This window comes from Paramisgurnus dabryanus, chromosome 2, assembly GCF_030506205.2.
Source record: "Paramisgurnus dabryanus chromosome 2, PD_genome_1.1, whole genome shotgun sequence".
Classification (NCBI taxonomy): Eukaryota; Metazoa; Chordata; class Actinopteri; order Cypriniformes; family Cobitidae; genus Paramisgurnus; species Paramisgurnus dabryanus.
The window spans coordinates 24,658,218-24,680,159 of record NC_133338.1 but is presented as its reverse complement, the minus strand read 5'-3'; the positions used below and the strand labels follow the sequence as shown (position 1 = coordinate 24,680,159).

The 21,942-nt window shown below is 40.2% G+C and overlaps 1 protein-coding gene across 1 annotated transcript; it reads right to left on the bottom strand.

The window, feature by feature from the left end:
- Positions 1-1,955: 1,955 nt before the first annotated feature.
- cyp26b1 (cytochrome P450, family 26, subfamily b, polypeptide 1) lies at positions 1,956-20,764 on the bottom strand. The gene is made up of 7 exons (XM_065248777.2): positions 20,466-20,764; positions 19,873-20,132; positions 10,711-10,935; positions 6,334-6,609; positions 6,056-6,211; positions 4,321-4,602; positions 1,956-4,242 (listed from the first exon to the last, which is right to left on the bottom strand). Exons 2-7 carry the CDS (start codon positions 20,074-20,076, stop codon positions 3,850-3,852), a joined length of 1,536 nt encoding a protein of 511 aa, XP_065104849.1. The 5' UTR covers positions 20,077-20,132; positions 20,466-20,764; the 3' UTR covers positions 1,956-3,849.
- Between the last annotated feature and the right edge of the window lie 1,178 nt (positions 20,765-21,942).

The following is a 21,942-nucleotide window of genomic DNA, read 5'->3' as shown; positions in this document are numbered from 1 at the left end:
CAAACTAAAATGCTATTTATATAGTGCGACCATTGTAAATCAATGCAAATCATTGTAAAAATGTATTAGCAATACATACCTTAATAACTAGTCCTCGGGAATTTTGCGTTGTGTGATTGAAAAAAATCCAAAATTCTCTTTTGAGACATTGCGAAGCTGATAGATAAACTCATTCGGCGTTCAGTATGTCGCTGTGAGTGTGCGTGCTTGTGTGTTATGCTTATGCCTATTACAGCATATCGGCTGAATGCAATCACGTCGTCAAGACAGAATCTGATAGAATCTGGCTAATACACACTGAAATAAATTTAATCATTTTAAAATTACTAAAATTATCCCTCTCTTCATCACACACCCAACATGGCATACAAAATGTCTTTGTACAGAAACAAACCAAAATCAAGAGATATTTATGAGATATAATTTTACTGTCATCGCAGTTTTAAATCTCTGCCACCAGGGGGTGCTGCAGCACCCCCAGCACCCCCACTTCCCGCGCCCCTGATGTATTCTGTCCAATATTTACCCATCATTAGGTTAAAAATAACCCAGCTAACCCTAAACCAAACCCTAATTCTGACCCTAGAATAGGTACATATTGTTAATCATTAATACTTAGCACTTAAATGTATAATTACACTAACAGTGACACCATAACAAAAAGTGTAACCTAACTGCCTTACTTCAATAATACATTGTAATACACAAATACGAAATTGTTACAAATAATAATAATGATATAATAATAATAATTTACCTTCTTGCAATTAAATTTTTTGTAAAATTACAAGCAAATTATTTCTTCTTTAGTATGTGACATGTTAAAGTTGCATGCAAGGTGCAATTGATGGTTAAAGGATAAATCAATTTTCCAAAAAAAATCCAGATAATTTACTTACCACCATGTCATCCAAAATGCTGATGTCTTTCTTTGTTCAGTCGAGAAGAAATTATGTTTTTTGAGGAAAACATAAAATTTTTCTCATTTTAAAGGACCCCAATACTTTACAGTTTTAATTGCAGTTTCAAAGGACTCTAAACGATCCCAAACGAGGCATAAGGGTCTTATCTAGCGAAATGATTGTCATTTTTGGCAAGAAAAAAAATGCACTTTTAAACCACAACTTCTTGTCTTTCTGTGACACGCCAGTGCAACCTCACGTAATATGTCATCACGTCAAGAGGTCATGGATGACGTATGCGAAACTATGCCCCAGTGTTTACAAGTATGGAGAAAGAGGATCGTTCCGATGTTGTTGTATGTGGAATGATACTAATGGTCCCCAAATGTGCATTTCATATATGTAACACGTGACCTTTTGACGTCATTACGTCACGCTGGCTCATCACACAGGCGAAGTTGTGGTTTAAAAGTGCATATTTTTTATTTTTCTTGCCAAAAATGACAATCGTTTCGCTAGATAAGACCCTTATGCCTTGCTTGGGATCGTTTAGAGTCCTTTAAAGCTGTGTTGAAACTGCATTATTAAACTGCATTAAAACTGTTAAGTGTTGGGGTCCATTAAAGTCCATTAAAATGGGGAAAATCCTGGAATGTTTTTCTCAAAAAACATAATTTCTTCTCGACTGAACAAAGAAAGACATAAAAAATTTTGATGACATGGTGGTGAGTAAATTATCTGGATTTTTTTAAGAAAATGGACTAATCCTTTAATAAAAGGTTAATGGATAGGTAAGTTTACTGTTACCTCATGAGCAGGCTAGAATAATCACTGTAAAAGCTTATCATTGTATTCTTGAGGAAAAGATTATGATGTTCTCAAGTAAATTTGAAAACTTTTTTAAAAATCTTCTTTTTATACTGTGATTTATCATAAGAAAGTTCCATTCTTTTGTCTTATAAGCAGTTTGTGTGAATCTGGCCCCTGATTCTCATGTCAAAGGAAGTACAGTAGAGTAAGGCAAGATAATAAGGAAGAATTATGACTAAATGATTGATTTTCACATTATAGTTTATTACAAGGGTTTATAAAATTACCAAGTACATTTAAGAATCACTGTAACAAAAGAAGGAAGGAAAAACATTCATATTTTAACTAAGTGAAATGTGGATTTGTAAAAAGGAATAAAATATATGTACAGAAAAACTCAACAATCAACAACAGAACCGAACATGTAGTCAAATGGCACTCAAAATAAACATACCTCGCAAGTGCTTCTGTTTATTAATATAAACTAAATGCGATGATAATAATGATAACAAACATATAATTATTACAATAACATAAAACCATATTAACATTTAAACACTGTTTACAATATAACTGAAATTTATATCATTCTAAATAGAACAGTATTTACCAACAGACTTAAACTAAAACTTTATTCTGAAATATAACAAAAATAGCACTTAAAATAAGATTTATTACAATAATAATATTAATAGCAAGAATATTAGGGTACTGGACAATGCAAGTATGTTTTACCCACAGCTTTCTAATACGCTAAATCCCTCTTTGAGCTCAGAAATAGCAAATCTCGACTGCAGACAAAGTTAACAATCTACTCTCTGTTAGAAAGAAAAAAATGATACACTGAAAGCAGCAGACATTAATAATTTTAATTCATCCATTCATTTATAATAAAGATCAGTGGCATATTTTAATAAGTCCTTTGCACAGTCTGTAGAGGAAGTTAAGGAAGAACCCCGAGTCCTAGTGCTTCTCCCGAAAAAAGGCAGGTCTTTCACATGAAGAGTTCCCATGGCCTTTAAAGTCCTTTCATGTCAAAACGCTCTTTAAATTGATGATGTATAGTTGGTATTAATGATTGATTTGTTCCACCATCTTCTGCTGTACGCTAACTAAAATATTTTCTTATATCGACGCAATATGGAGCAGCAGAAAAAGAAAAACCTTCCTTTACACACATAAGCTGACATCTTGCTCCTTCATATAAATAAAAAGCGACCCTCAAAGCAGCACAATGTGACAGTTATGACTCGGTTATATAAATGTCTTTAGATATATCATTTGCAGCAGGAATGAGTCCCTCATTCCATCTCTAGCTTGTTTTGAGAGCCTGACTTTAACACAGATGAAGTGACATCACTAGAATAAAGCACAGGTTGATTTTCTCTCGTAATCTCTTTCTGTTTATCTCGATTCCACTTTCTTAAAAAGACCATTGTGAATTGTCACTTATGTACAGAGCACATATAACAAGTATTGGGTTAGTCTGAAAGCTTCTTCTGTACTGCTAACACACCTGAGTAATTACACAATCCAGCCATTCATTCTAGTTTACTTTGCTTACTCTACTGCTAAAACCTTAGCTGAATAACAACCCGTCCATGCACGCAAACAGGTATACACACACATTTGCACAAGCACAAGAAAAAACATGTGATGTATTTACACACAGGCGCGCGCACAGAAAAACACACATATGCTGTATATACATATAAATGAATTCACTCAAAACAAAAATGCTCGAATCCCACACACAACGAATACAAAAAACATGAACTTCTCATCTCAAACCATTTCAAGACCCGCTCTGTCCTGGTTAAAGCAGAACTGGCCATACCCTGTGACACCTGCATTGGGCAGATGCTTACATGACTGTCCATTTCAACGCCCAGATCTTTCTTCGAAACCTCTGAAACCTTGCCCTTGTGCTCTCCTGATGTAGCAATATGTTTAGTTACATTAAGATATATTTTTGTTATATTCTTTTGCATTTTCTTTACAAATGATAGACTATACATTTTTGGCGAGCGAGAGTCATTTAGTAAAACTTCTGGTGGCAGCTCTCTCGGTTTACCGTCAGAGAGGGCAAAATATAAAGTCCGCTCTTTCTTCACCCCCTCTCGTCCTTCTCAATCTGTCACACGGTGGCGTCAAGCATCTCATTTGACTTGGCCATGATCTGGTTCTGGTTGGAGTCGAGGCCGAAGAATTTCACGCGGAGGCCGTCGGTGGGGTGCACCACTGGGACGGAAATCAAGCGGGGGAACGTCCGCGTGGCCAGCTCGAAGCGGCTGCCTCCGGCAAGCTCCACGGCCAGAAGTTTGAGGAATAGAGTGGCCAGCCGCTTGCCCAGGCACGAACGCACACCACCACCAAATGGCAGGTAGTGGAAACGGCCCTCTCGATCCTCGCTCCGCTCAGGACTGAATCGGTCAGGGTCGAAAGCCTCCACGTCCTTGAAAACAGCCGAGGTGTCATGGGTGTCACGGATGCTGTACATGACACTCCAGCCTTTGGGTACCTGCAGACCCTGAGAAAGTAAAGGAAAAGGGGGTTAATCATAAGTACAGTACAGATTCAATAAAACAAGTTCGGAAGTACAACTCACATCCAACTCGAAGGTCTGAGTGGCGATGCGGTAGCCTCCAGATACGGGTGCAAAGAGACGCAGGACCTCTTTGATCACGCAATCCAGATATTTGAGGCCGATGATGCTGTCCAGTCGAAGTTCGCCCTGACACAGGCAGCCATCGTGCAGCAGGCCGCAGTTCCGCAGCTCCTCGCGCAGCTTCTCCAGCACCGCAGGGTGTCGCAGCAGCTGCATGATCAGAGATGTACTGGCGCTGGCTGTCGTGGCAAAAGCAGCGAATATCAACTCGATTGTGGATTCCTGATGGAGAAAGATAGATGTAAAACTCAACACACATTTGCATTTTGAGCAGCCATAAGTTCAAGTCTCCAGTGTCTATCTATAGCTGGGTTTCCATCACCCCCGATTTTATGCGCATTTTGAAGTATTGGAGAAATGAGATAAAAATCCATTAATTCGCTTAAATAGTTTTTACGTTCGCTTGAGGTGGTTTTTGGCTGAAAAAAGTGTAAATGAGAATAATTGGAAATGGAAACGCAATGAATTCTTGACGTAGCAAATATTAAAACCACGTGACTGATCATCTAGCTGTATCAGCTGACGTTGTCTTTATCATAGATGGAGCTCGACATCATCACTATGCCCTTGCTGCTTGTGCCTGCATCAAAAATTTTGTATTTCTTCTTTTATGCACAGCATTCAAGTTGGCAATTACAAGCTCAACTACTGGTAAATGTATAACTTACCTAATTGTAACTAAATGCAGTCCTGTCTCCATGTAATAAGTGTGCCTTGTTTTTTTTTCAATATGATCTCATGGAAAGTTGTTTTATAGTCACGCAAAATTTGATCAATTTATTCCTGTACATGACACAAAATTCAGCTTTTTTCCGTGCCTTGAGCACAAATTTATTTTTTCGTGACACTCTTTTCTATTTTTAAATCATTGTCGCTTGGGGTAGGGGTTAGATTTGTGGTTTGGGTTAGGATGTACTTTTAAGTATCGGTTTTTCTTCCGCCTATTAAAACTATTCTCGCCTGAAGTTGGGGTACGGGTTGGGGTTTGGGTTAAGATGTCTAAAAATGTAACAGAAAGTGATTCTAACCCCAACCTGAAGCAACAATGGTAAGAAAATAGGAATAAACAATGACTAAACATTACATAAAATGAAGCGAAAAAGAAAGTTGTGCAACGGACACAAAAAACTATTTATAGAAATTTGTGTGAGTGTCATGAAAAAGAAAAAAAGAAAAGCTGATCAAATTTTGCGTGACTATAACACGACTTTCCGTGAGATCAGTCTGTTTTGTTTACTGTTGGTTACCAGGTTAACAATACCACCGTCATTCGCTTGATGTAAAAATGCAACTAATTCGCATTTGTTTGTTTTTATTTTTTGGGGAATTTTTAAAAGATTTACTTCACTTTTATGTCTTATATTTAGGAGGATGGTGGCAATTTTGAGAGATATGGAAAAGCCAGAGTACAGACACTATGTAAAGTATGATAAATGTTTAATCCAAAGAATCTGTAATATATCCAATTTCAATTCAACTATAATATTTTGTTGCTTTTGGAACTCTTCCTTTCATATTTCCATAAAAGTGTTACAATTTTATGAGCAACAACTTGAAACATCCCTTGCATTGGAAGTCAGTCAGTATGAAGCCTTAAAAAGGTGACTAAGTAGGCAGCTCTGAGATTTGAAACAGTGCTGCAGTGTAGTAGTAGTAATAGTAGTGGCTTACTCACCTTCAGCTCCTGCATTGTGAGCTCAGTGTTGTTCTCCTTGGCACTCTCAAGAAGCACATCAAGAGCATCAGTATAATCTTTGCCCTGCGGGTGGAGCGGCTTTTCTCTGAAGGCTTTTTCTATGCTTTTCTGAAGCGAGTCCCTTGCACGAATGCCCTGCAATGCACACAAACACACAAGTTCCTTAAGTACTAACATTACAAAAATCTGATTTTACAAGCCCAAAAAACTATTATTTGGAAAATTCATTAATTTTCAAGGAATATGCAGCATTTTACCTTCCTATAACCACTAAATGGCAGGTCGATGGGCAGGCTAAAAAGATTCTCTACAAAATCCTGGAAAGTGTGGAATAGACTCTGCATCTCCTCATCAGTGACCCTGAAACCCAGCAGGACACGTATAGCCATGTGAAAGGAAAGGCGCTGGGACTCCCGATACACGTTGATGGGCTCGGGGTCGGAGCTCCACACCCGCAGGGTCTCCTGAATGACCAGCTGGATTTTGGGTAGGTAACTCTCCAGAGCCTCATGACTGAAGACTTTAGCAAAGATCTAAAACATAGGAATAAAAGTGTGGTCAGTATCTTTTGGTTTTTTTAACAGTTTGCATTGATGCATTACATTAATAAAGTTTTTTAATATGATACAGCACACCAAATACAATACAATGCAGCATGACGTTTAAACAACTTTGGTTTTGCATGTCCATTCAACCTATTATTTTAAGTTTTGACTTGGGATAAGTTGACATAACTTTAAAGTGGACAGAGAATGAAAAACCATTTTTACCTTGTCTTTTTGAATAATGGTAGTCTACCCGCATTCACGAACATTCAAAAAGTGCTAGACATGCTAAACATCTCAGTTTCATAGAAATTCCTCTTTTAGAAATGTCAGCCAGAAAACGGCCCAATCTGAAAAACTGATGCTTATGACATCACAGGCATCTCACTGCCAATCCACTTTAAAATAATTGGCTACATTTTTTGAGTGGCAGCAAAGTCAGCCAATCAGTAATGAGATTGCAAGATAAGCCAGTAGGGGGAGCCAAATAGGTGCAAAACCACTTGTTTAAAATCCCCCACCCTAATAGAGCTATCTGAGAGAGGTTTTTAGGAAGCTTCTAAGGCATTGCAGACCCAAACAAACATTTTTTTGTCTACAAGTCACATCACAGAACAAGGATAAATACCCTGTTCATCATTCTATGTCACCTTTAAAAAAAGACTTTTTTAAGACGCCTAACAAATCTGTCCCCAGAGGACGTATGTGAAGTTCTAGCTCAAAATAGCATATAGATAATTAATTATAGCATGTTAAAATTGCCACTTTGAGTGAGTGTCCTTTATGCAAATGAGCTGATCTCTGCACTACATGGCAGTGCTGTGGTTAGTTAGTGCTGCTGATTAAGGGGCGGTATTATCCCCTTCTGACATCACAAGGGGAGCCAAATTTCAATGACCTATTTTTTACATACTGGCTTGTTCTTTTCACATTTTCTATATTGATAGAAGCACTGGGGACTCAATTATAGCACTTAAACATGGAAAAAGTCAGATTTTGATAATATGTCCCTATGATATTGCTATTGACTTATTATCTTTCATATATATATATATATATATGTTGATTTGACAAAAATTGCTCCATTGTTTTAAATTGCACCCCATCAGGCACTTGTTCAGACTGGATGCATTAAACAGAGCTGTAGTGTTTCAAAAGCACAGAAGTATGGAACAACATTTCCCACAATGCAACTGAGTCATGATTCACATAACCCATCAGAATCCTGCATGTCTGTGCTGTTGTACATGCTAGAAATGTCATCAAAATATTATCCTGAAACCACAGTCGGCAGCTAAAGGACAAGCTTATTTTTCTTTTAACTTGGAGCATGGAACATCTCATTAATTCTGAAGTCCCCAGTATTACTGACCTTCTCTCTCCTTACTGCCACTCATCTACCTTTCTTTCTGTCTGAATATTTCTAAGATGTTTTGAGAGAGTTTCCCTCTGCATCAGCAGTGAGGGTGAAAGGGGAAGGTAAGATTTTCCTGGCCGCAGAAGTTCATAATGTGCCCCAGTTGTGCCGGTTTGTTTAGTGAAATAACATCCATGTTCCAGTGCCGTCGACTAACAATAGCACTTTTTATATGCCATCTCAATCTGAATACCTCGACTCCGCCCCGCTTTTCCACAGTAGTACAGTGAAGTAGGGCGGAGACTTATCTGTCCTCCTTCTGTTTCTCTCTCTTTGGACAAAACCTGTGTCTCCTTTCTTTCTGTGGTGTGTACAGAACACGCTGTCCATCTTCTTATCTAACTCTGTGGTTTATTCCTATTCAAAACTAGACTCTCATTTACTTTAATCTTGTTGTAATGTAGCCATATGCGCATAAGGTTTATTAGTAGATAAAAAACCTTGATGAAACCCACTGACATTTTAAACCCTTTTAAGTTCTTATCCACTGATACATCCTGCTACTACATCGCTTAAATCAGATATGTGTCCGGCATGTCCACGTGTGTGGAAAAAAATGAATTATTACAAATGCACAAATCACATCTTAGATAGCTTCCAGCCATAAAACATATATATATGCAATACAACACTATATTTATACAGCCTATTGAGCCGAGTGGATTTATTGTACTGTTTTCCTTTCGGGAGGTCTTTGCTTACTGGACAAATGTCAGTCGAGATCCGTTAATGCCAGTCCCCATTACACAGGATTTTAAACACTACTGGAAAAAACAGCCGCCTGTCTTCATTACAAAACGTGACTTCTTGTACTGAACTTTCCACTCACATACACACAGGGATGCACACGCGCGCACGCAGACTTTTAAACTCCCCCACCCTAATAATTTCCATATGTCTTAAATTATATGAAACTGCTCAAAGCTGCTGGTTTGACCAGAATGTAAAGACTTCTTTATTCTTTCTTCTTCCAACCCCCCTCGCTTTCTTTAACTCTCTACTTTTCCAATCACTCTGTCTCTTTTTCTCTCTCTCCCGCTGACTTAAACAAAATCCCTCATTCACAAGCAGAAGCCTTTGTGGAGGCAGGTGAGCTGCAGCATTAAGAACCTGCGCCCTCTACTGGCCAACATTGTCAATTTAATGCCTCCACGGTTTCATTGGCTTGTTGCACTTTTGCTACACAACAAAATATGTCCGTGGACAGCGATAAAAACGTGGATTTTTTTACAAAAAAATTTAACTAAGATGGTCAAATCAAACATAACCCTTTAAACCAAATATGTTGGTGAGTTAAAAGAAATCTCAGGCTTATTTCACAGGATTTGTATTTGGCTAATTCGTATGATTTCATACAAAGAAAATCATACAAAAATGTACGATATTTATAAAAATATTTTTATAATAAATTTGACTGCACAAATAAATACAAATTAGCCACCTTCTAAAAAACATATGAATCAATAACTCGCCATCTATATCCAGAGGTTAGATACTGTAACTAATTGGATCAATCCCTTCGCTACTTTACAGTGCATTTCAGTGTGTAACAATTGTCTTCATTGAAACAATAGACACTCTTTTCCATAAAACGCAATTCCCATAGGGATTTTAGGATATTAGAAGGTGTAGCCTCTAATAGGCAGTGTTAATGTTAAATTGTTCTGATTGTTTTAGTTTAAAGAAACAGCTCTTGCACATATGGCTATTGTAATGTTTCTTTATCCAGGGAAGGAAGGATTAGGGTTCAGGAAGTGAGGATTATCAATCTGTAAGTAAACAAAAGGACTCCTGCAAGGCTCAACAGGTGATTGAAGAAATGTTTCCATATGTGTAAGCGAAATGCTTTAATCCTGCTTTTAAATATGTTTTAATGGAAAAGGTCTCCGATGAGGTTAAACAACAAATTTAAATGACATTAGTCTTCGGAGCAGGATATTGCAAGTGGGTCTATAAGGCGGCCATTGTACATATGAGACGGTTGACTAATTAGCAGTCATTATGGGGTCCACGTGAGGCCCTGGACCTGCAGGATTAACCGGACTGATTACACCCCGCTGACCCCTCAATGGAACAGGTGTGTGACGTGAAACTCAAGCTTCTGACGGTCCAAAGAGAAATGCAATTTTGTCATTGTATTTGGGAATATAGTTGTTATGAGCATAATTCCCAATGAGGTCATTGTGTGCAAACTGTTATGGGTTACAATATGACAAGCAACAGTCATTGTGGGTATATACCTACAAATTTGGATAAGACATACGGATGGCATATTTTAATAATTTCATTCACTCCGTATCGCTTTCTTTCTGTCTGTTTGGTTCTTATTCCTCTTATTCAAAGAATTTTACTGCCGACTTTTTGCTGGCATTGGCAAGCCAGGAAAAATGTTGGGATAAAGTGGTTTCCCACACCATGCCTGTGCCTGTGTGATTTACTGTTTTCTACATAAAATCATCCTCTATAATAAAAAAACATTCTGTGAAAATATAACCTTGATATCTTTAATAATGATTGAGGTCATGTCAAAGATTGGATCTTATAATAAAGACAGGGTCACATTTGCAGTATTTGCATCATAAAAAATTGAGCTGTAAATACAGACATATTGCGCGTGCATGACAATAACACTACATTTGATTTACTGTACATGTACTGTGTATGAATCTCACCTTTCTTCTTTTACGGTGGATGTCTCCTATAGAGTTGGCCAGGCTGTTGGGGCCAAGCAGAGTACTGGTGCTTTGGGGCCAGTCCACAGTGACCAGGCTGTGCTCTCCCATCAGAAGCTTACGCACATTCTCCGCACCCGTGACCCGGATCAGCGGTCGGCCGAGCAGGTGAGTCTTGAACACATTTCCATATTTCTGTCTTCTTGATGCATGAAACCCTGCACCCTGTAACAGAGAAACAAAAGTAGGAAGGGAAAACGCATTATTTTCCGATATTCAAACGCCAGGCACAGCAGGCATAATTATGATCCCTGCTGTTAAAATTAGCATAGACCAGCATAATTCTCATGCTGGTGCATGCTGGTTTGGTGCTGGTTTAGCTGGTGGTCACCAGCATACCAGCACCAAAACACAACATATGCTGGTCTTGCTGGTATGACCAGCATGGGATGCTGGTGCTGAAGCTGGTATGCTGATGACCACCAACTAAACCAGCACCAAACCAGCATGGAAATTATGCTGGTCTATGTTGGCGGTTACCAGCAAAATACAACGTTTGCTGGTCTTGCTGTTTTTTTCAGAATGTATAATCATATTCAATAAAAGTGATTACCCTATAGTCTTTCAATATAGCCCCTAAAATACTGTCTGCCGTTGATACTAAGGGGCTTTCAGAATCTCAACTATGATGTGTTAGGGTTAATGAGGGTTTTAAATGAAGGGTGTTAGCCCTGTGGGATTAGCCAGCTTGTTTGTTTTCGTTTTGTAAGAGTAAGAGTATAAGGGTTCTGTTCACAGCATTCTTTATGCAAGTGGGTTAGCTTTAGCGATTAGCGAGGAAGGGGCTCAGGCTTAGCCTCTGTATCACGCTGAGAGTGATCTAATGATAACAATACGAGTGTGAACGCTGGCTCTGAAAAGTTGTGTCGTGAGAAAGACCAAATGTCCAAATGTGTTATCAGTGAGAAATCCAGTACATCCTGCTAACTTTCGGTGAGCCCTTCACCTCAAGGATTTAAGAACTAGCATAGAGATTACCTGGCATATCTGAATGGGAAGTGTAACTGTTAGAGAAACAGTAATGCAGTACTCTTCAAGTCTTCAGGCTTAGGCGTAAAACATAAATCCGTACTGCATATATATCCAAAATATATCCACAAACATTAAAGGGAGTTCACCCAAAAATGAAAATTCTGTCATACAAAGCTGTATCAGAACAAAGAAATGTCTACAGGTTTGTACCAACATGAGAGTGAATAAATGATGACAGAATATTCATTTTTGGTTAAACTAAGTGAAATTAATGTATATTCATAATACACATTAGTGCTCTGGAGCGAGCTGGTCTGTATAACATACAGTAATTGCCTGTAGCCCTTGAGACCTCTGCTGAGCACATAAAGACGGCCTGTAACCCCTCAGCCTCACACACACAAACACACTCATACTGACCCCATGGCAGGAAGTGGCATTAGAGCTGTTTGCTCCCACTTTCCCCAAATTCCGTGACCGGTTTCTTTACGCAGACTCCAACACTTGCACTTTTATTTGGGGGACTATGTTTAGAAGCATGAAATGTTTTCTATTCTGTTTGACTGAAAGAAACATTGCTTGAAAACACTTAAAGGGATAGTTCACCCAAAAATGAAAATTCTGTCATCATTTACTCACTCTCATGTTGTTACAAACCCACATAAATTTCATTGTTCTGATGAACAGAAAGGAAGATATTTTGAGAAATGTTTGTAATCAAACCATCCGTGGACCCCATTCACTTCCATGGTAGGAAAAACAAATACTAAGGAAGTAAATGGGGTCCACGAATGGTTTGATTATGAACATTTCTCAAAATATCTTCCTTTCTGTTCATCAGAACAAAGAAATTTATAAGGGTTTGTAACTACATGAGGGTGAGTAAATGATGAAGAATTTTCATTTTTGGGTGAACTATCCTTTTAAGGACGGTTTCCCGAACAGGGTTTAGATTAATCTACGACTAGACTTTAGCTATATTAGGGCATTTAAGTAGTTTTTACAAACAAACCTTACAAAAAACATTCTGGTGTGCATCTTGAGACAAAACAATGGCACTGATATATGTTAAAATATGTCAGTGCAAGGTGAAAAAAAACGCCCCCTTAGAATCTCAGGAAAGCTGAACAATAAGCAAATCCCATCCCAAACATTCATGTTTGTCATGAACACTCCTTTAGCGAGTACATTATAAAAAATGCTCTATTTGGAATATTAGTGTATGGACAGACTAGTTGTTTTTTAATATAAGCTTTAAACATCTACATGCTTTAAATATCAGGCCAAGATTTCTTCAGTACTTCCAGTGATGGCCAGTTTTATGAGGACCCTCCATGTGAAGTTCGTCACAACATGTATGTAGCCCGTCATGTGTGTGGTTCCTTTTTTCCAAATATGTGTTCTGCGCGTCGATTGATCCTATGTGCATCACGTGTTTTGTCAAAATAATTGCCTGCTGCAGACGCGACTAAAGGGTTTATGATAAAAGAGATACTCGCAAAATCTCATGCGTAATCAGAGTTTAGTGTTAAGGGAGTGTCTTGCGTGTATTTTGTGAACGTGAGCGTCTCTTTTATCATAAATGGTTTTGACGCATGTGCAGCAGGCACTTATTTTGACAAAACACGTGATGCACATGACGCAACAAACACATATTTTAAAAACACGAGCAACACACGACACTCCGAACGCTTATTTTGAATTAGCGCCCCTCTGATGAGCAGTCACGAGTCGCCACTGAGCACTTCTCATTTCCCTTGCTGTCAATCTTTCTAAAGGTGGGAAAATTCTCATTGTTTCACTTCTTTTTACATCCTTGTGGCCAAGATATAAGTTTCTCACTTCTAAACAAGTAAATAAAACTGATTAGTGAATGTTTTGGCAGTGAACCTTTAATGCATTAGCAAACAATGCATCAAAGATCATTTGGATTGCATCCCATTCCGTGAAAACAAAATGCATTAGCAAAATATCGCTGATGAATCTAGAGCAAACATCACTTTTGATATAAATGTAAGATAATATAAGTTCTTACTCATATTTTCTTGTGTCTGACCTTTGACTTTGACTGACTGACTGACTGAATCTCTCCCTTATTGTCAAAGACCTTAAATGACAAGCTTATCTCCAGATTGGCTGAGATCTCTGTAGATTTAGCACATGTATGGCACCTCGGCCCCTACAATCCTATAACAAATTATAAGCTTAATTAAATAGCGATTATAACTGATGAGATAATATGCATGTTGAGGTTAGACAAGGTCAAACAAAGTGCCATTAGGTCTCTTTATCTCAACTGCCAAAGTTTGCACAGACCTGGCTGAAGATGTGGGAAAAAATCTGGCTGTGAGTTCTGCGGCAGTGGACAATTTAAACCATATTTCACACTTTTCCTTTTCAATTTCCGCAGGTTTTCTTGCCGTTTTAAGTTTTGAGAGCTTATATTATATTCAAAGCTTGGGGGTCAAGATGAGATGGGAGGATGGGGATCTGACCTTCTGAAAAACAAGCACTGTAAATGTTTTCTCCTAAAACAGCACGACCAAAGTTTCCCCTAAAGGACCTCTGGCCATGGCCAAACAGACGCATGGCTTCACCAGACATATCCAGGTGTTAGACTGGGGCCACAGCCACTGCGTGAACAGGGTGTGGGGTGAGAGAACTGGTCACTTGTCAGCTCACAGCCAGTCTATGCTTAAAAAGATTGAAGATTTCACATATCAGGTGAGTGTGAGGGCAAGAGGTAATGCTGACAACCACACATACAAGCACACATGCCCGAAAGCAATGCGGGGAAAATAAATGTAGTATCTTTCACCACTTGGTGAGAACCGAGTATGTACGATGATGGATGATTGTTGAGTCAGTGTGTGTGTGTGCGTTTTTTCTGTATGTGTTTAACTCTCAGCAGTGGGACCAGTCAGCATGAGAGAAAGGAACAGTTTTCAACCTGACAGACCCTCGGACAAGGCTGTTTTTATACACATGCCCAACATAAAGGCATGCACTCTCTATTGATTTCTGTGCATAAACAGACTCACGCACAAGTTCATTTGTATGGTATTTGTTTATCGTCTTTGTTCTGTTTTTAGAAAAGTTTTAGTTTGAATATACTTGTAACCTGCGTGAACTCTGTGTTCGATAAATCTGAAAACATCTATTTTGAACACACGCTGTCGTTCTTACAAGCTCAGGTCTTTTTTTCCCTGCCAAACACAGTGAAACATATTCTTGCGCACTACATCACTAAAAATACATAGACATTTCACACATCTTCATGTGTGTGTTTACAGACACATAGGGGCCATTTCGCTCACTTAAACATGTGTACATAGTAGGGCACCTGAACCTGAAGTCCTGAACTGTACAGAGCGAGTGCAAACGATAATTTTGCAGTCATATAATAAAGCTAAAAGAGAAATGGTAGTAAGGTTTTAGTATTCCTGAAAAATAAATGTTATGGCTAAATGTGTACATTCTGTTTCATAGACAAGTGACTCTCTGGGCTGAAAATAGAAGAACGGGTCGTGAGGCAAAATGCGAAGACAAACTCGCTGGGCGTGGCTGCGTAGATGTCATTTGGCTAGAAGGTGAGAAATGTCCTCCCTCATTTCACGAGGCCGCAGAAGCGCAGACGTGCAGAGAACGAAAATAATACCAAAAAACCCAAAAGGGTCACTGACGCACAAAAACTACATACACCCTGGAAAAGCAGTGAGGTAATAATATTGCGCTGTCAAACACGCGCGTATGCACGGATCGAATGCACGTCCTTTTCCTCTGCACTCGTATGTTGTGATGCACAAACGCGATTGCACTTTCGCTGTTGCCCCTGAACTGTCACTCAAATAAAAGCCTGTTTGTTTTGTGCAGAGTCGGACTGGGTTCAAGAAAGGCCTTAGACAGTGAGGTTAGGTGATCTTTAGCGATAAGACAGTAATTTGGACCACGAAACACGTTTCAGATGTCGGTATACAAGATAATAACGTTACGAGGGCTCTTGGTAAAAAGACATGTGTGTCAGATGCCAATGCAGCTGAGTGTGGCTTGTGTCGGATAAAAGTGTCAAAATATGTACCCAAATGTACCTAAAATGTTTATATTAATACCTCAGAGGTACATATTGGTACTAAAGAGTGCATATTAGTATCTCAAAGCTACATATTTAGTATACATATTTGTACATATTAGGACCTTTTAAAGGGTACTGCCCTAGCTGGGGTACATACAGTATTTTGACCATTTCTTGTAACAGGGCATGCTATATTTAAAACCAAAAAATCATGTCTTGTTCATAAGAATGAATAGCAGCAGCAGTTGTTACAGAAAAGGGGATCTATTGGCTAAACATGTATGTTTTTTTTAAACACTGTCCTCAGTCAGATGGACGTGTTTATGTGTATGTGAGTGCGCGTATAGGTGTGTTTAGTTGTGTAATCTTTCAAATTTCTCACACAAAACATGCCTGTTCTCTGCCTCTGGAGTTTCGGTCTGGCGGTGAAAGGGTTAACACGCCACGTTCAGTAGTTTCTTTTATTTTGAAAAGAAATTTATCAGACATTTTACAAGGGGGCGCAATAAAGAGGACCGCTTTTTTCCACTGGCCTATTCCACACAGAGCGCGCGCGGGACTAAAAATACAAATTTCTGTGTAAATTGGACACCAGTCGAGCCTCCCGCTCCATAAATGTAGCCTTTGTGCTGCAGTGGAAATGTTATACAAATGACCCCTTTATTAAAACCACAAAAAAAAAACTTTTAATTATATTTATTCAGATCAGCTACGGTTCACTTGAACGCGGGGGTGCTGAAGGCGAGCGGGGGTGCAGTTTCATATGCGATCTGAATCACCTCAGTGTGTTTCTTCAGCGTGTGACCACCGTAAAGAAAGACAAGAAGAAAAGAAAGGCAGACGAAGCAGAGGGATTTGAAGAGCGCGAAGCAAGTTTTAGTTGGCACAGTTGTTTTGTGCTCTTTATTCATATCACTCATTATTCTGACCCTTGACCTCTCATTCTTCTGTATTCATGTATTATGCGAGCGTCTCTGCGTGGCTCAGTCTGGGGTCTGCTGTGTTTATTGGTTCGGAACGGCAGGTAACTGTGCAGGGGGAGTTCTCTGTATGCTGACTGAGTCTCAGCGTAAATAAAGATAATATGTCCATTTACTGAAATAGCTCGTTGGAATCTCTCAGGATGTGTGTGTTGGCCGGTCTCCATAGGGGTATGGACAGCATTTCTGCAGAGGCAAACCAAGAGAGAGAGATGGGGGAGCAAGCACAGGTGGCAGTTAAAGTCCCATTATTAGGCCATCAGTCACCCTTGGGAGACGCTGCACCTTGTTCCAAAAAGGGGAGAATAGATGGATGCTAAAAGGTCAAAGGCCACATGGCAACATATACATGAAAGTTTGCAGCGGGTAACAGGTAGCAATCCCTGTAAGAAAAACGAAATGTGTGAAGCGATTTCGCTCAAAGCCGAATCAATGCCAAAGCCCACGAGACAAGCGCAAAGAAACTCAATGAGAGTAAACAAGGCCGAGCTGAGAAAATGGACTCCCCTTTGACCTGGAAACACTTTGTGAAGAGAGATTATGGTTGTTGAGTGCAGTGTGAGCGCTCACCCTGGGGACCCCCTTTTCTTCTCTTTTCTATCCCGCTACCTTCCTCCTCCTCCCACTACTGCTGCCAAGGCCCCTCTACTTTCACCCCCCCCCCATCCATTCCTAGAGACAAGAGGCTGTTTGAGGGGTTGGCGGTGCATTCCAGAGGTGAAAAAGGGGCCACACCGTGCTGGTGCCAGTCATGCCCGTTTCATGCTTGCTAATCCCGACAAGCCCCGGGAGAGAGCGAGAGAGGGGGGTCGCTGGATGACTGTTCCTAAATCCCCAGATCTGTTCAGGCCATGCTCTCTGGAATTCTGATCAGAGCCTCAAGCCCTGTACCCTTTGTCCCAGGGTGTGGGTGCGTTTTGGTGAGGGGGTTCTGACCCCCTGGAGAGCTGCTTTTTTGCCACCCAGACAGAAGCGATCTGGGTCAAGGTGGAGGCTTGGGGTAGAAGTAATGGACGGTTGCCTGCCAGTTGCCTGCATGTTAACTATGATTTTGCCCAATACATAACCTGCATGCAATTTTAGAGTATTGCAATAAATGCGTAATTAGCTAAATCAATTTTGCATTTATCAGAATGGAGTCTTGGATATGTTTAAACAGGATGTGTGTCAATTTAACTGCTAGTGCATTTATGTTTTCATGCATTAATGTAGTTAATTATTTAATCTGAGCTCAGCAGTTCGCATTGCCTGCGTCTGAATGTTAAAGATTACCACTATAATCTAATCTATAATCTATAATCAAATATGTGACGTTTGTGCGCCATATGCGTATTTAAGCAGAAATTTGAGCACAAAGAAAGCTTGCAGCTTCTGTGGTCCTCTAAAAAAATTATAGTCATATTTGTGTTCTAAAACAATCTAGCAAAAAGAAAGAAAGAACGAAAGAAAGATTAATTTTCCCCGAAAAGTATGGATGAAACTAAGCACACCGACAAAGCAAAAACTGTGACATATGCTAATCACAAACTTGACCCACTTTTGTATTCGGCTGCTATTAAGTTTGAGATAGATAAATTGACAACATAAACGGCAAATCCACAGAGTTAAAGAAGCATTTTAAATATATCAAGACTCACAGAGGGTTGAAAATAGATGCATGTTGTGATATGCGCAATAAAGAAACATAAACATTTTAAACTGGAAGCTTTCTTTTTACGGTAGCCTAGCTCTCCCCGCAGTCGAGGTTACCGCTTACAGAAATATGAAGTGACAGAACTTTGGCACCCGTGGACCAATCCAAATCCTACTGATTTTAAATATATAACTCAAAGTAGAAGTCGGTTTGTATGTTTTTGTAGATTGTCTGCCAAATGCACGGAAATTCTCTGCTGGAACGACATCAACTTGGGAGAATCTATTCCTGACCGAAGAATTTGATCTGTGCTCCACTCAGACCAGGACATTCCTGCAAATGTTTAAAGCAACCCAATCCAGCTACTGTAAGCCAGTGTCCAGGACATCCCCATGCGCACCATAGATTTCATATGGAAAGAATTTCTAAAACACGTCTCCATGATGTGCCTTTGAGATTTTTATGAAATGGATGAATGGCTTATTGCGTTTACGGGTTTGGATCTGTGATCTCAAATGAAAAGCTTTTAAAAACATCACACTGCCCGAGTGCGCTCCGTTACGCGGTGTTATTTTCTAATTTCTAACCCAAGGCATCCGAGCGTTGACTGGAGCATCCTTATTTTAACTTGCCAATGAATATGGCACAGATGTCCCCTGCGTGTACGCACACTCACTTTTGGGTATTACAGCAAAATTAACAACTCCAGTATTGTAAATCATGTTAATTGCACATATTGCCAATTAAAGCAGTCCACTACCTGCCTTTGCAAATCGATCTCACGCTCGCGCTTTTCTCTGTGAGTCCCGGGAAGTTTGTGCGCGCTCTGACAAGTTGCGCTCTGTGGCGGTGTAGTCTTGCGCACCAAGCCAACGACTACAATATTTCTGGCGCGGAGCGCTCCTCACTTGGCACTCGCAGACAGGTTGTTCCACGTGGATTAAGAACTGGCTGTATGAAACAAAAACTGTAGGCAATCTACAACAGACGGCTTATTAACACCATGGAAATATGGCACGGATGAAATTGCGCGCATGGGAATAACTAACCTACAGGTCGTTCTCTTTTTTAAGCGCACGGGCAAACACGTGTAAAAAGCATTAGTGGACGTTATCCGACTCTATATGTGCCGCTAACAACCCCGTTACCTACAGGGAGACTATGCCAACAGACGGACCCACGGTGCCCACATGGGAATAACTAACCTACAGGTCGTTCTCTTTTTTAAGCGCACGGGCAAACACGTGTAAAAAGCATTAGTGGACGTTATCCGACTCTATATGTGCCGCTAACAACCCCGTTACCTACAGGGAGACTATGCCAACAGACGGACCCACGGTGCCCAGCGCGCAACAGAGGTGTATGCGCACGACAGCAAGGCGACTGGAAACTTGGATAGAGCAGTGATGTCTTAAATGGAATATATTGAGATATTTCGTGCTTACCTGAAAGAACCAGTGGCATGTCTCTCCAATGACGGGGAACCCCATGGAGCCCTTGGGCATGGGCAGCTTGCAGCTCTTGTCCCGTGTTGCGGTCCATCTCAGCTGCCAGAGCTGCTGGGACACGGCCAGAAGAAGTGCCATGGACACTAGACACGCAGCCAGCGTCGCCAGCGCCGAGACAAGGTCAAAACTCTCGAAGAGCATGGTGACTTTTAACGTCCGGGTAACTCTTTGGAGCTCTGAGCACTACAGTGGTTAGCCTTTACGGGAATATATACTGTGTTATATATGATTTGCTAAAACTTTTCTGAAAACCAAAAATTGCTGAGATGTTTGTTTGATGAATTTTTGCAGAATAAAAAAGTTTTAAAAAATGTAAAAGTTCAGTAAGGCAAAGTTAATTCAAGAAATTAAAGTGTCAATTAAAAGAATGCTGGTAATTACAAATCGATGTGAAATCTTGGTAAATCATTTTAGATTGCAAATCGTTGTCCACTATATTAGTGAAATATTGAATTGTATAATTTTGTTGTGGACGTGTCAAACTTGACTTGGCAATTTTGCTTCTAAATTTGTAATTAAGCTGTTTTTACCTTAGTTTAGAAAGTCTTTTAGTTACTATGCTATTTAAAAAAAATCTTCTACAGGAGAAATGCAACTGCATAAAAGTCAAATAATGGTCACAAGGAGCCGCAGAAATAAAATGAGAGATAATCCTCAGAAGTTTGATGCCTATAAGGCGTAAAAGTCTTCAGATGAACGTAGTGCGTCTTGCTACCCCGTTTTCTGGTGCGCTTTTACTCTCTAGCTCTCTCTTTCGTTCTCCCTCACTTTCTCTCTCTCTCTCTCTCTCTCTCTCTCTCTCTCACTCTCTCTCTCTCTCTCTTCACATACAGTTTCTCAATGTGAGTTCGAGTCGCACAGCTAGCTTCCAATGTGTGTTTATATAGCGAAGGCAGCGAGGCGGCATTCGGCCAGGGTGCGAGCGGCTCCCCCCTACCCCACCCCACCGAACTGAGGCGGGGTGAAAAGTGAACGGGCCGGGCGCTGGAGCGTGCGGGACCTGGACAAGAGCCCGAAGAGAGAGAGAGGGGAGGAAGGGGTTCCTTTAATGCTTTAATTGCACCGTTGCGAACTTATCACCTGCGACGCAGGGAATATGCACACTGTATGCTTAAATCTCAAGCTTTCATGATGCGCGCAGGTTGGTGATTTTGGTCATCTTGATTGCCCCGCATGGATTTAAATACTTGATTTAAGAATCGTCACGGCAGGAGGCAAAATGGAAATGCTTGTGATCTCTTGTGATTTTATATGGACTGTTACTGCATTACACTTGTTGGTCCAGTGGCTGTTTATATGCTGTATCCAAAGGCTGTCTGTTCAGATGCGCGTCTGTGATACGCGCAGCAACAGTGAGCGCTGTTAGCTCTGTGAATACTCGTGATTCATTCATTAAGTCATTCATTTGTTATCTATCTAGCTATCTAGCTATCCTACCGAAAGCGCAACGGGCTCTGCAACCAGAGCAGCTTAGAAAGTGACAGTTTAGTGCCGGTGTCATCTATTACTGCCGGGACATGGTTTAAATTACGGTCACTTCATGATCATAATCGCCAACAGTCAGTTATGTAATGATTCTCAACATATCAGACGACCTGCGCAGAACCACTCGCCTGCCCTTTTAACGTCTGCTGCCGAGGATTACGGTGATGCGCAGAATGACAGAGAGAGGGGAGAGAGAGAGGGGGGGGCGTCCGTCGTCAAAAATCTTCAGTTTCTCTTAATAAAACAAGCACCCAATATTACAAAAAGCACCGCAATCAAACAGTCGTGTCTGCGCAGGCGAAGTTGAAACCATTCATTCTTCAGTCTGTGTCAGTAGAACTTCTAAAAGCTTACTATTTCTTCTCTTACTCCTGTTTTGTTTTCTTTGTTTTCCTCGCCAAAATAAATCTGTACCAAGTTTGCACTATGAAATGCAATGGACGTCTTGTTTAAAGATATATTTCTAAGACGGTCTTTCGCTCACGCTGTCTGGCGCTGTCAAACCGGGACGCGTCTCTTAAC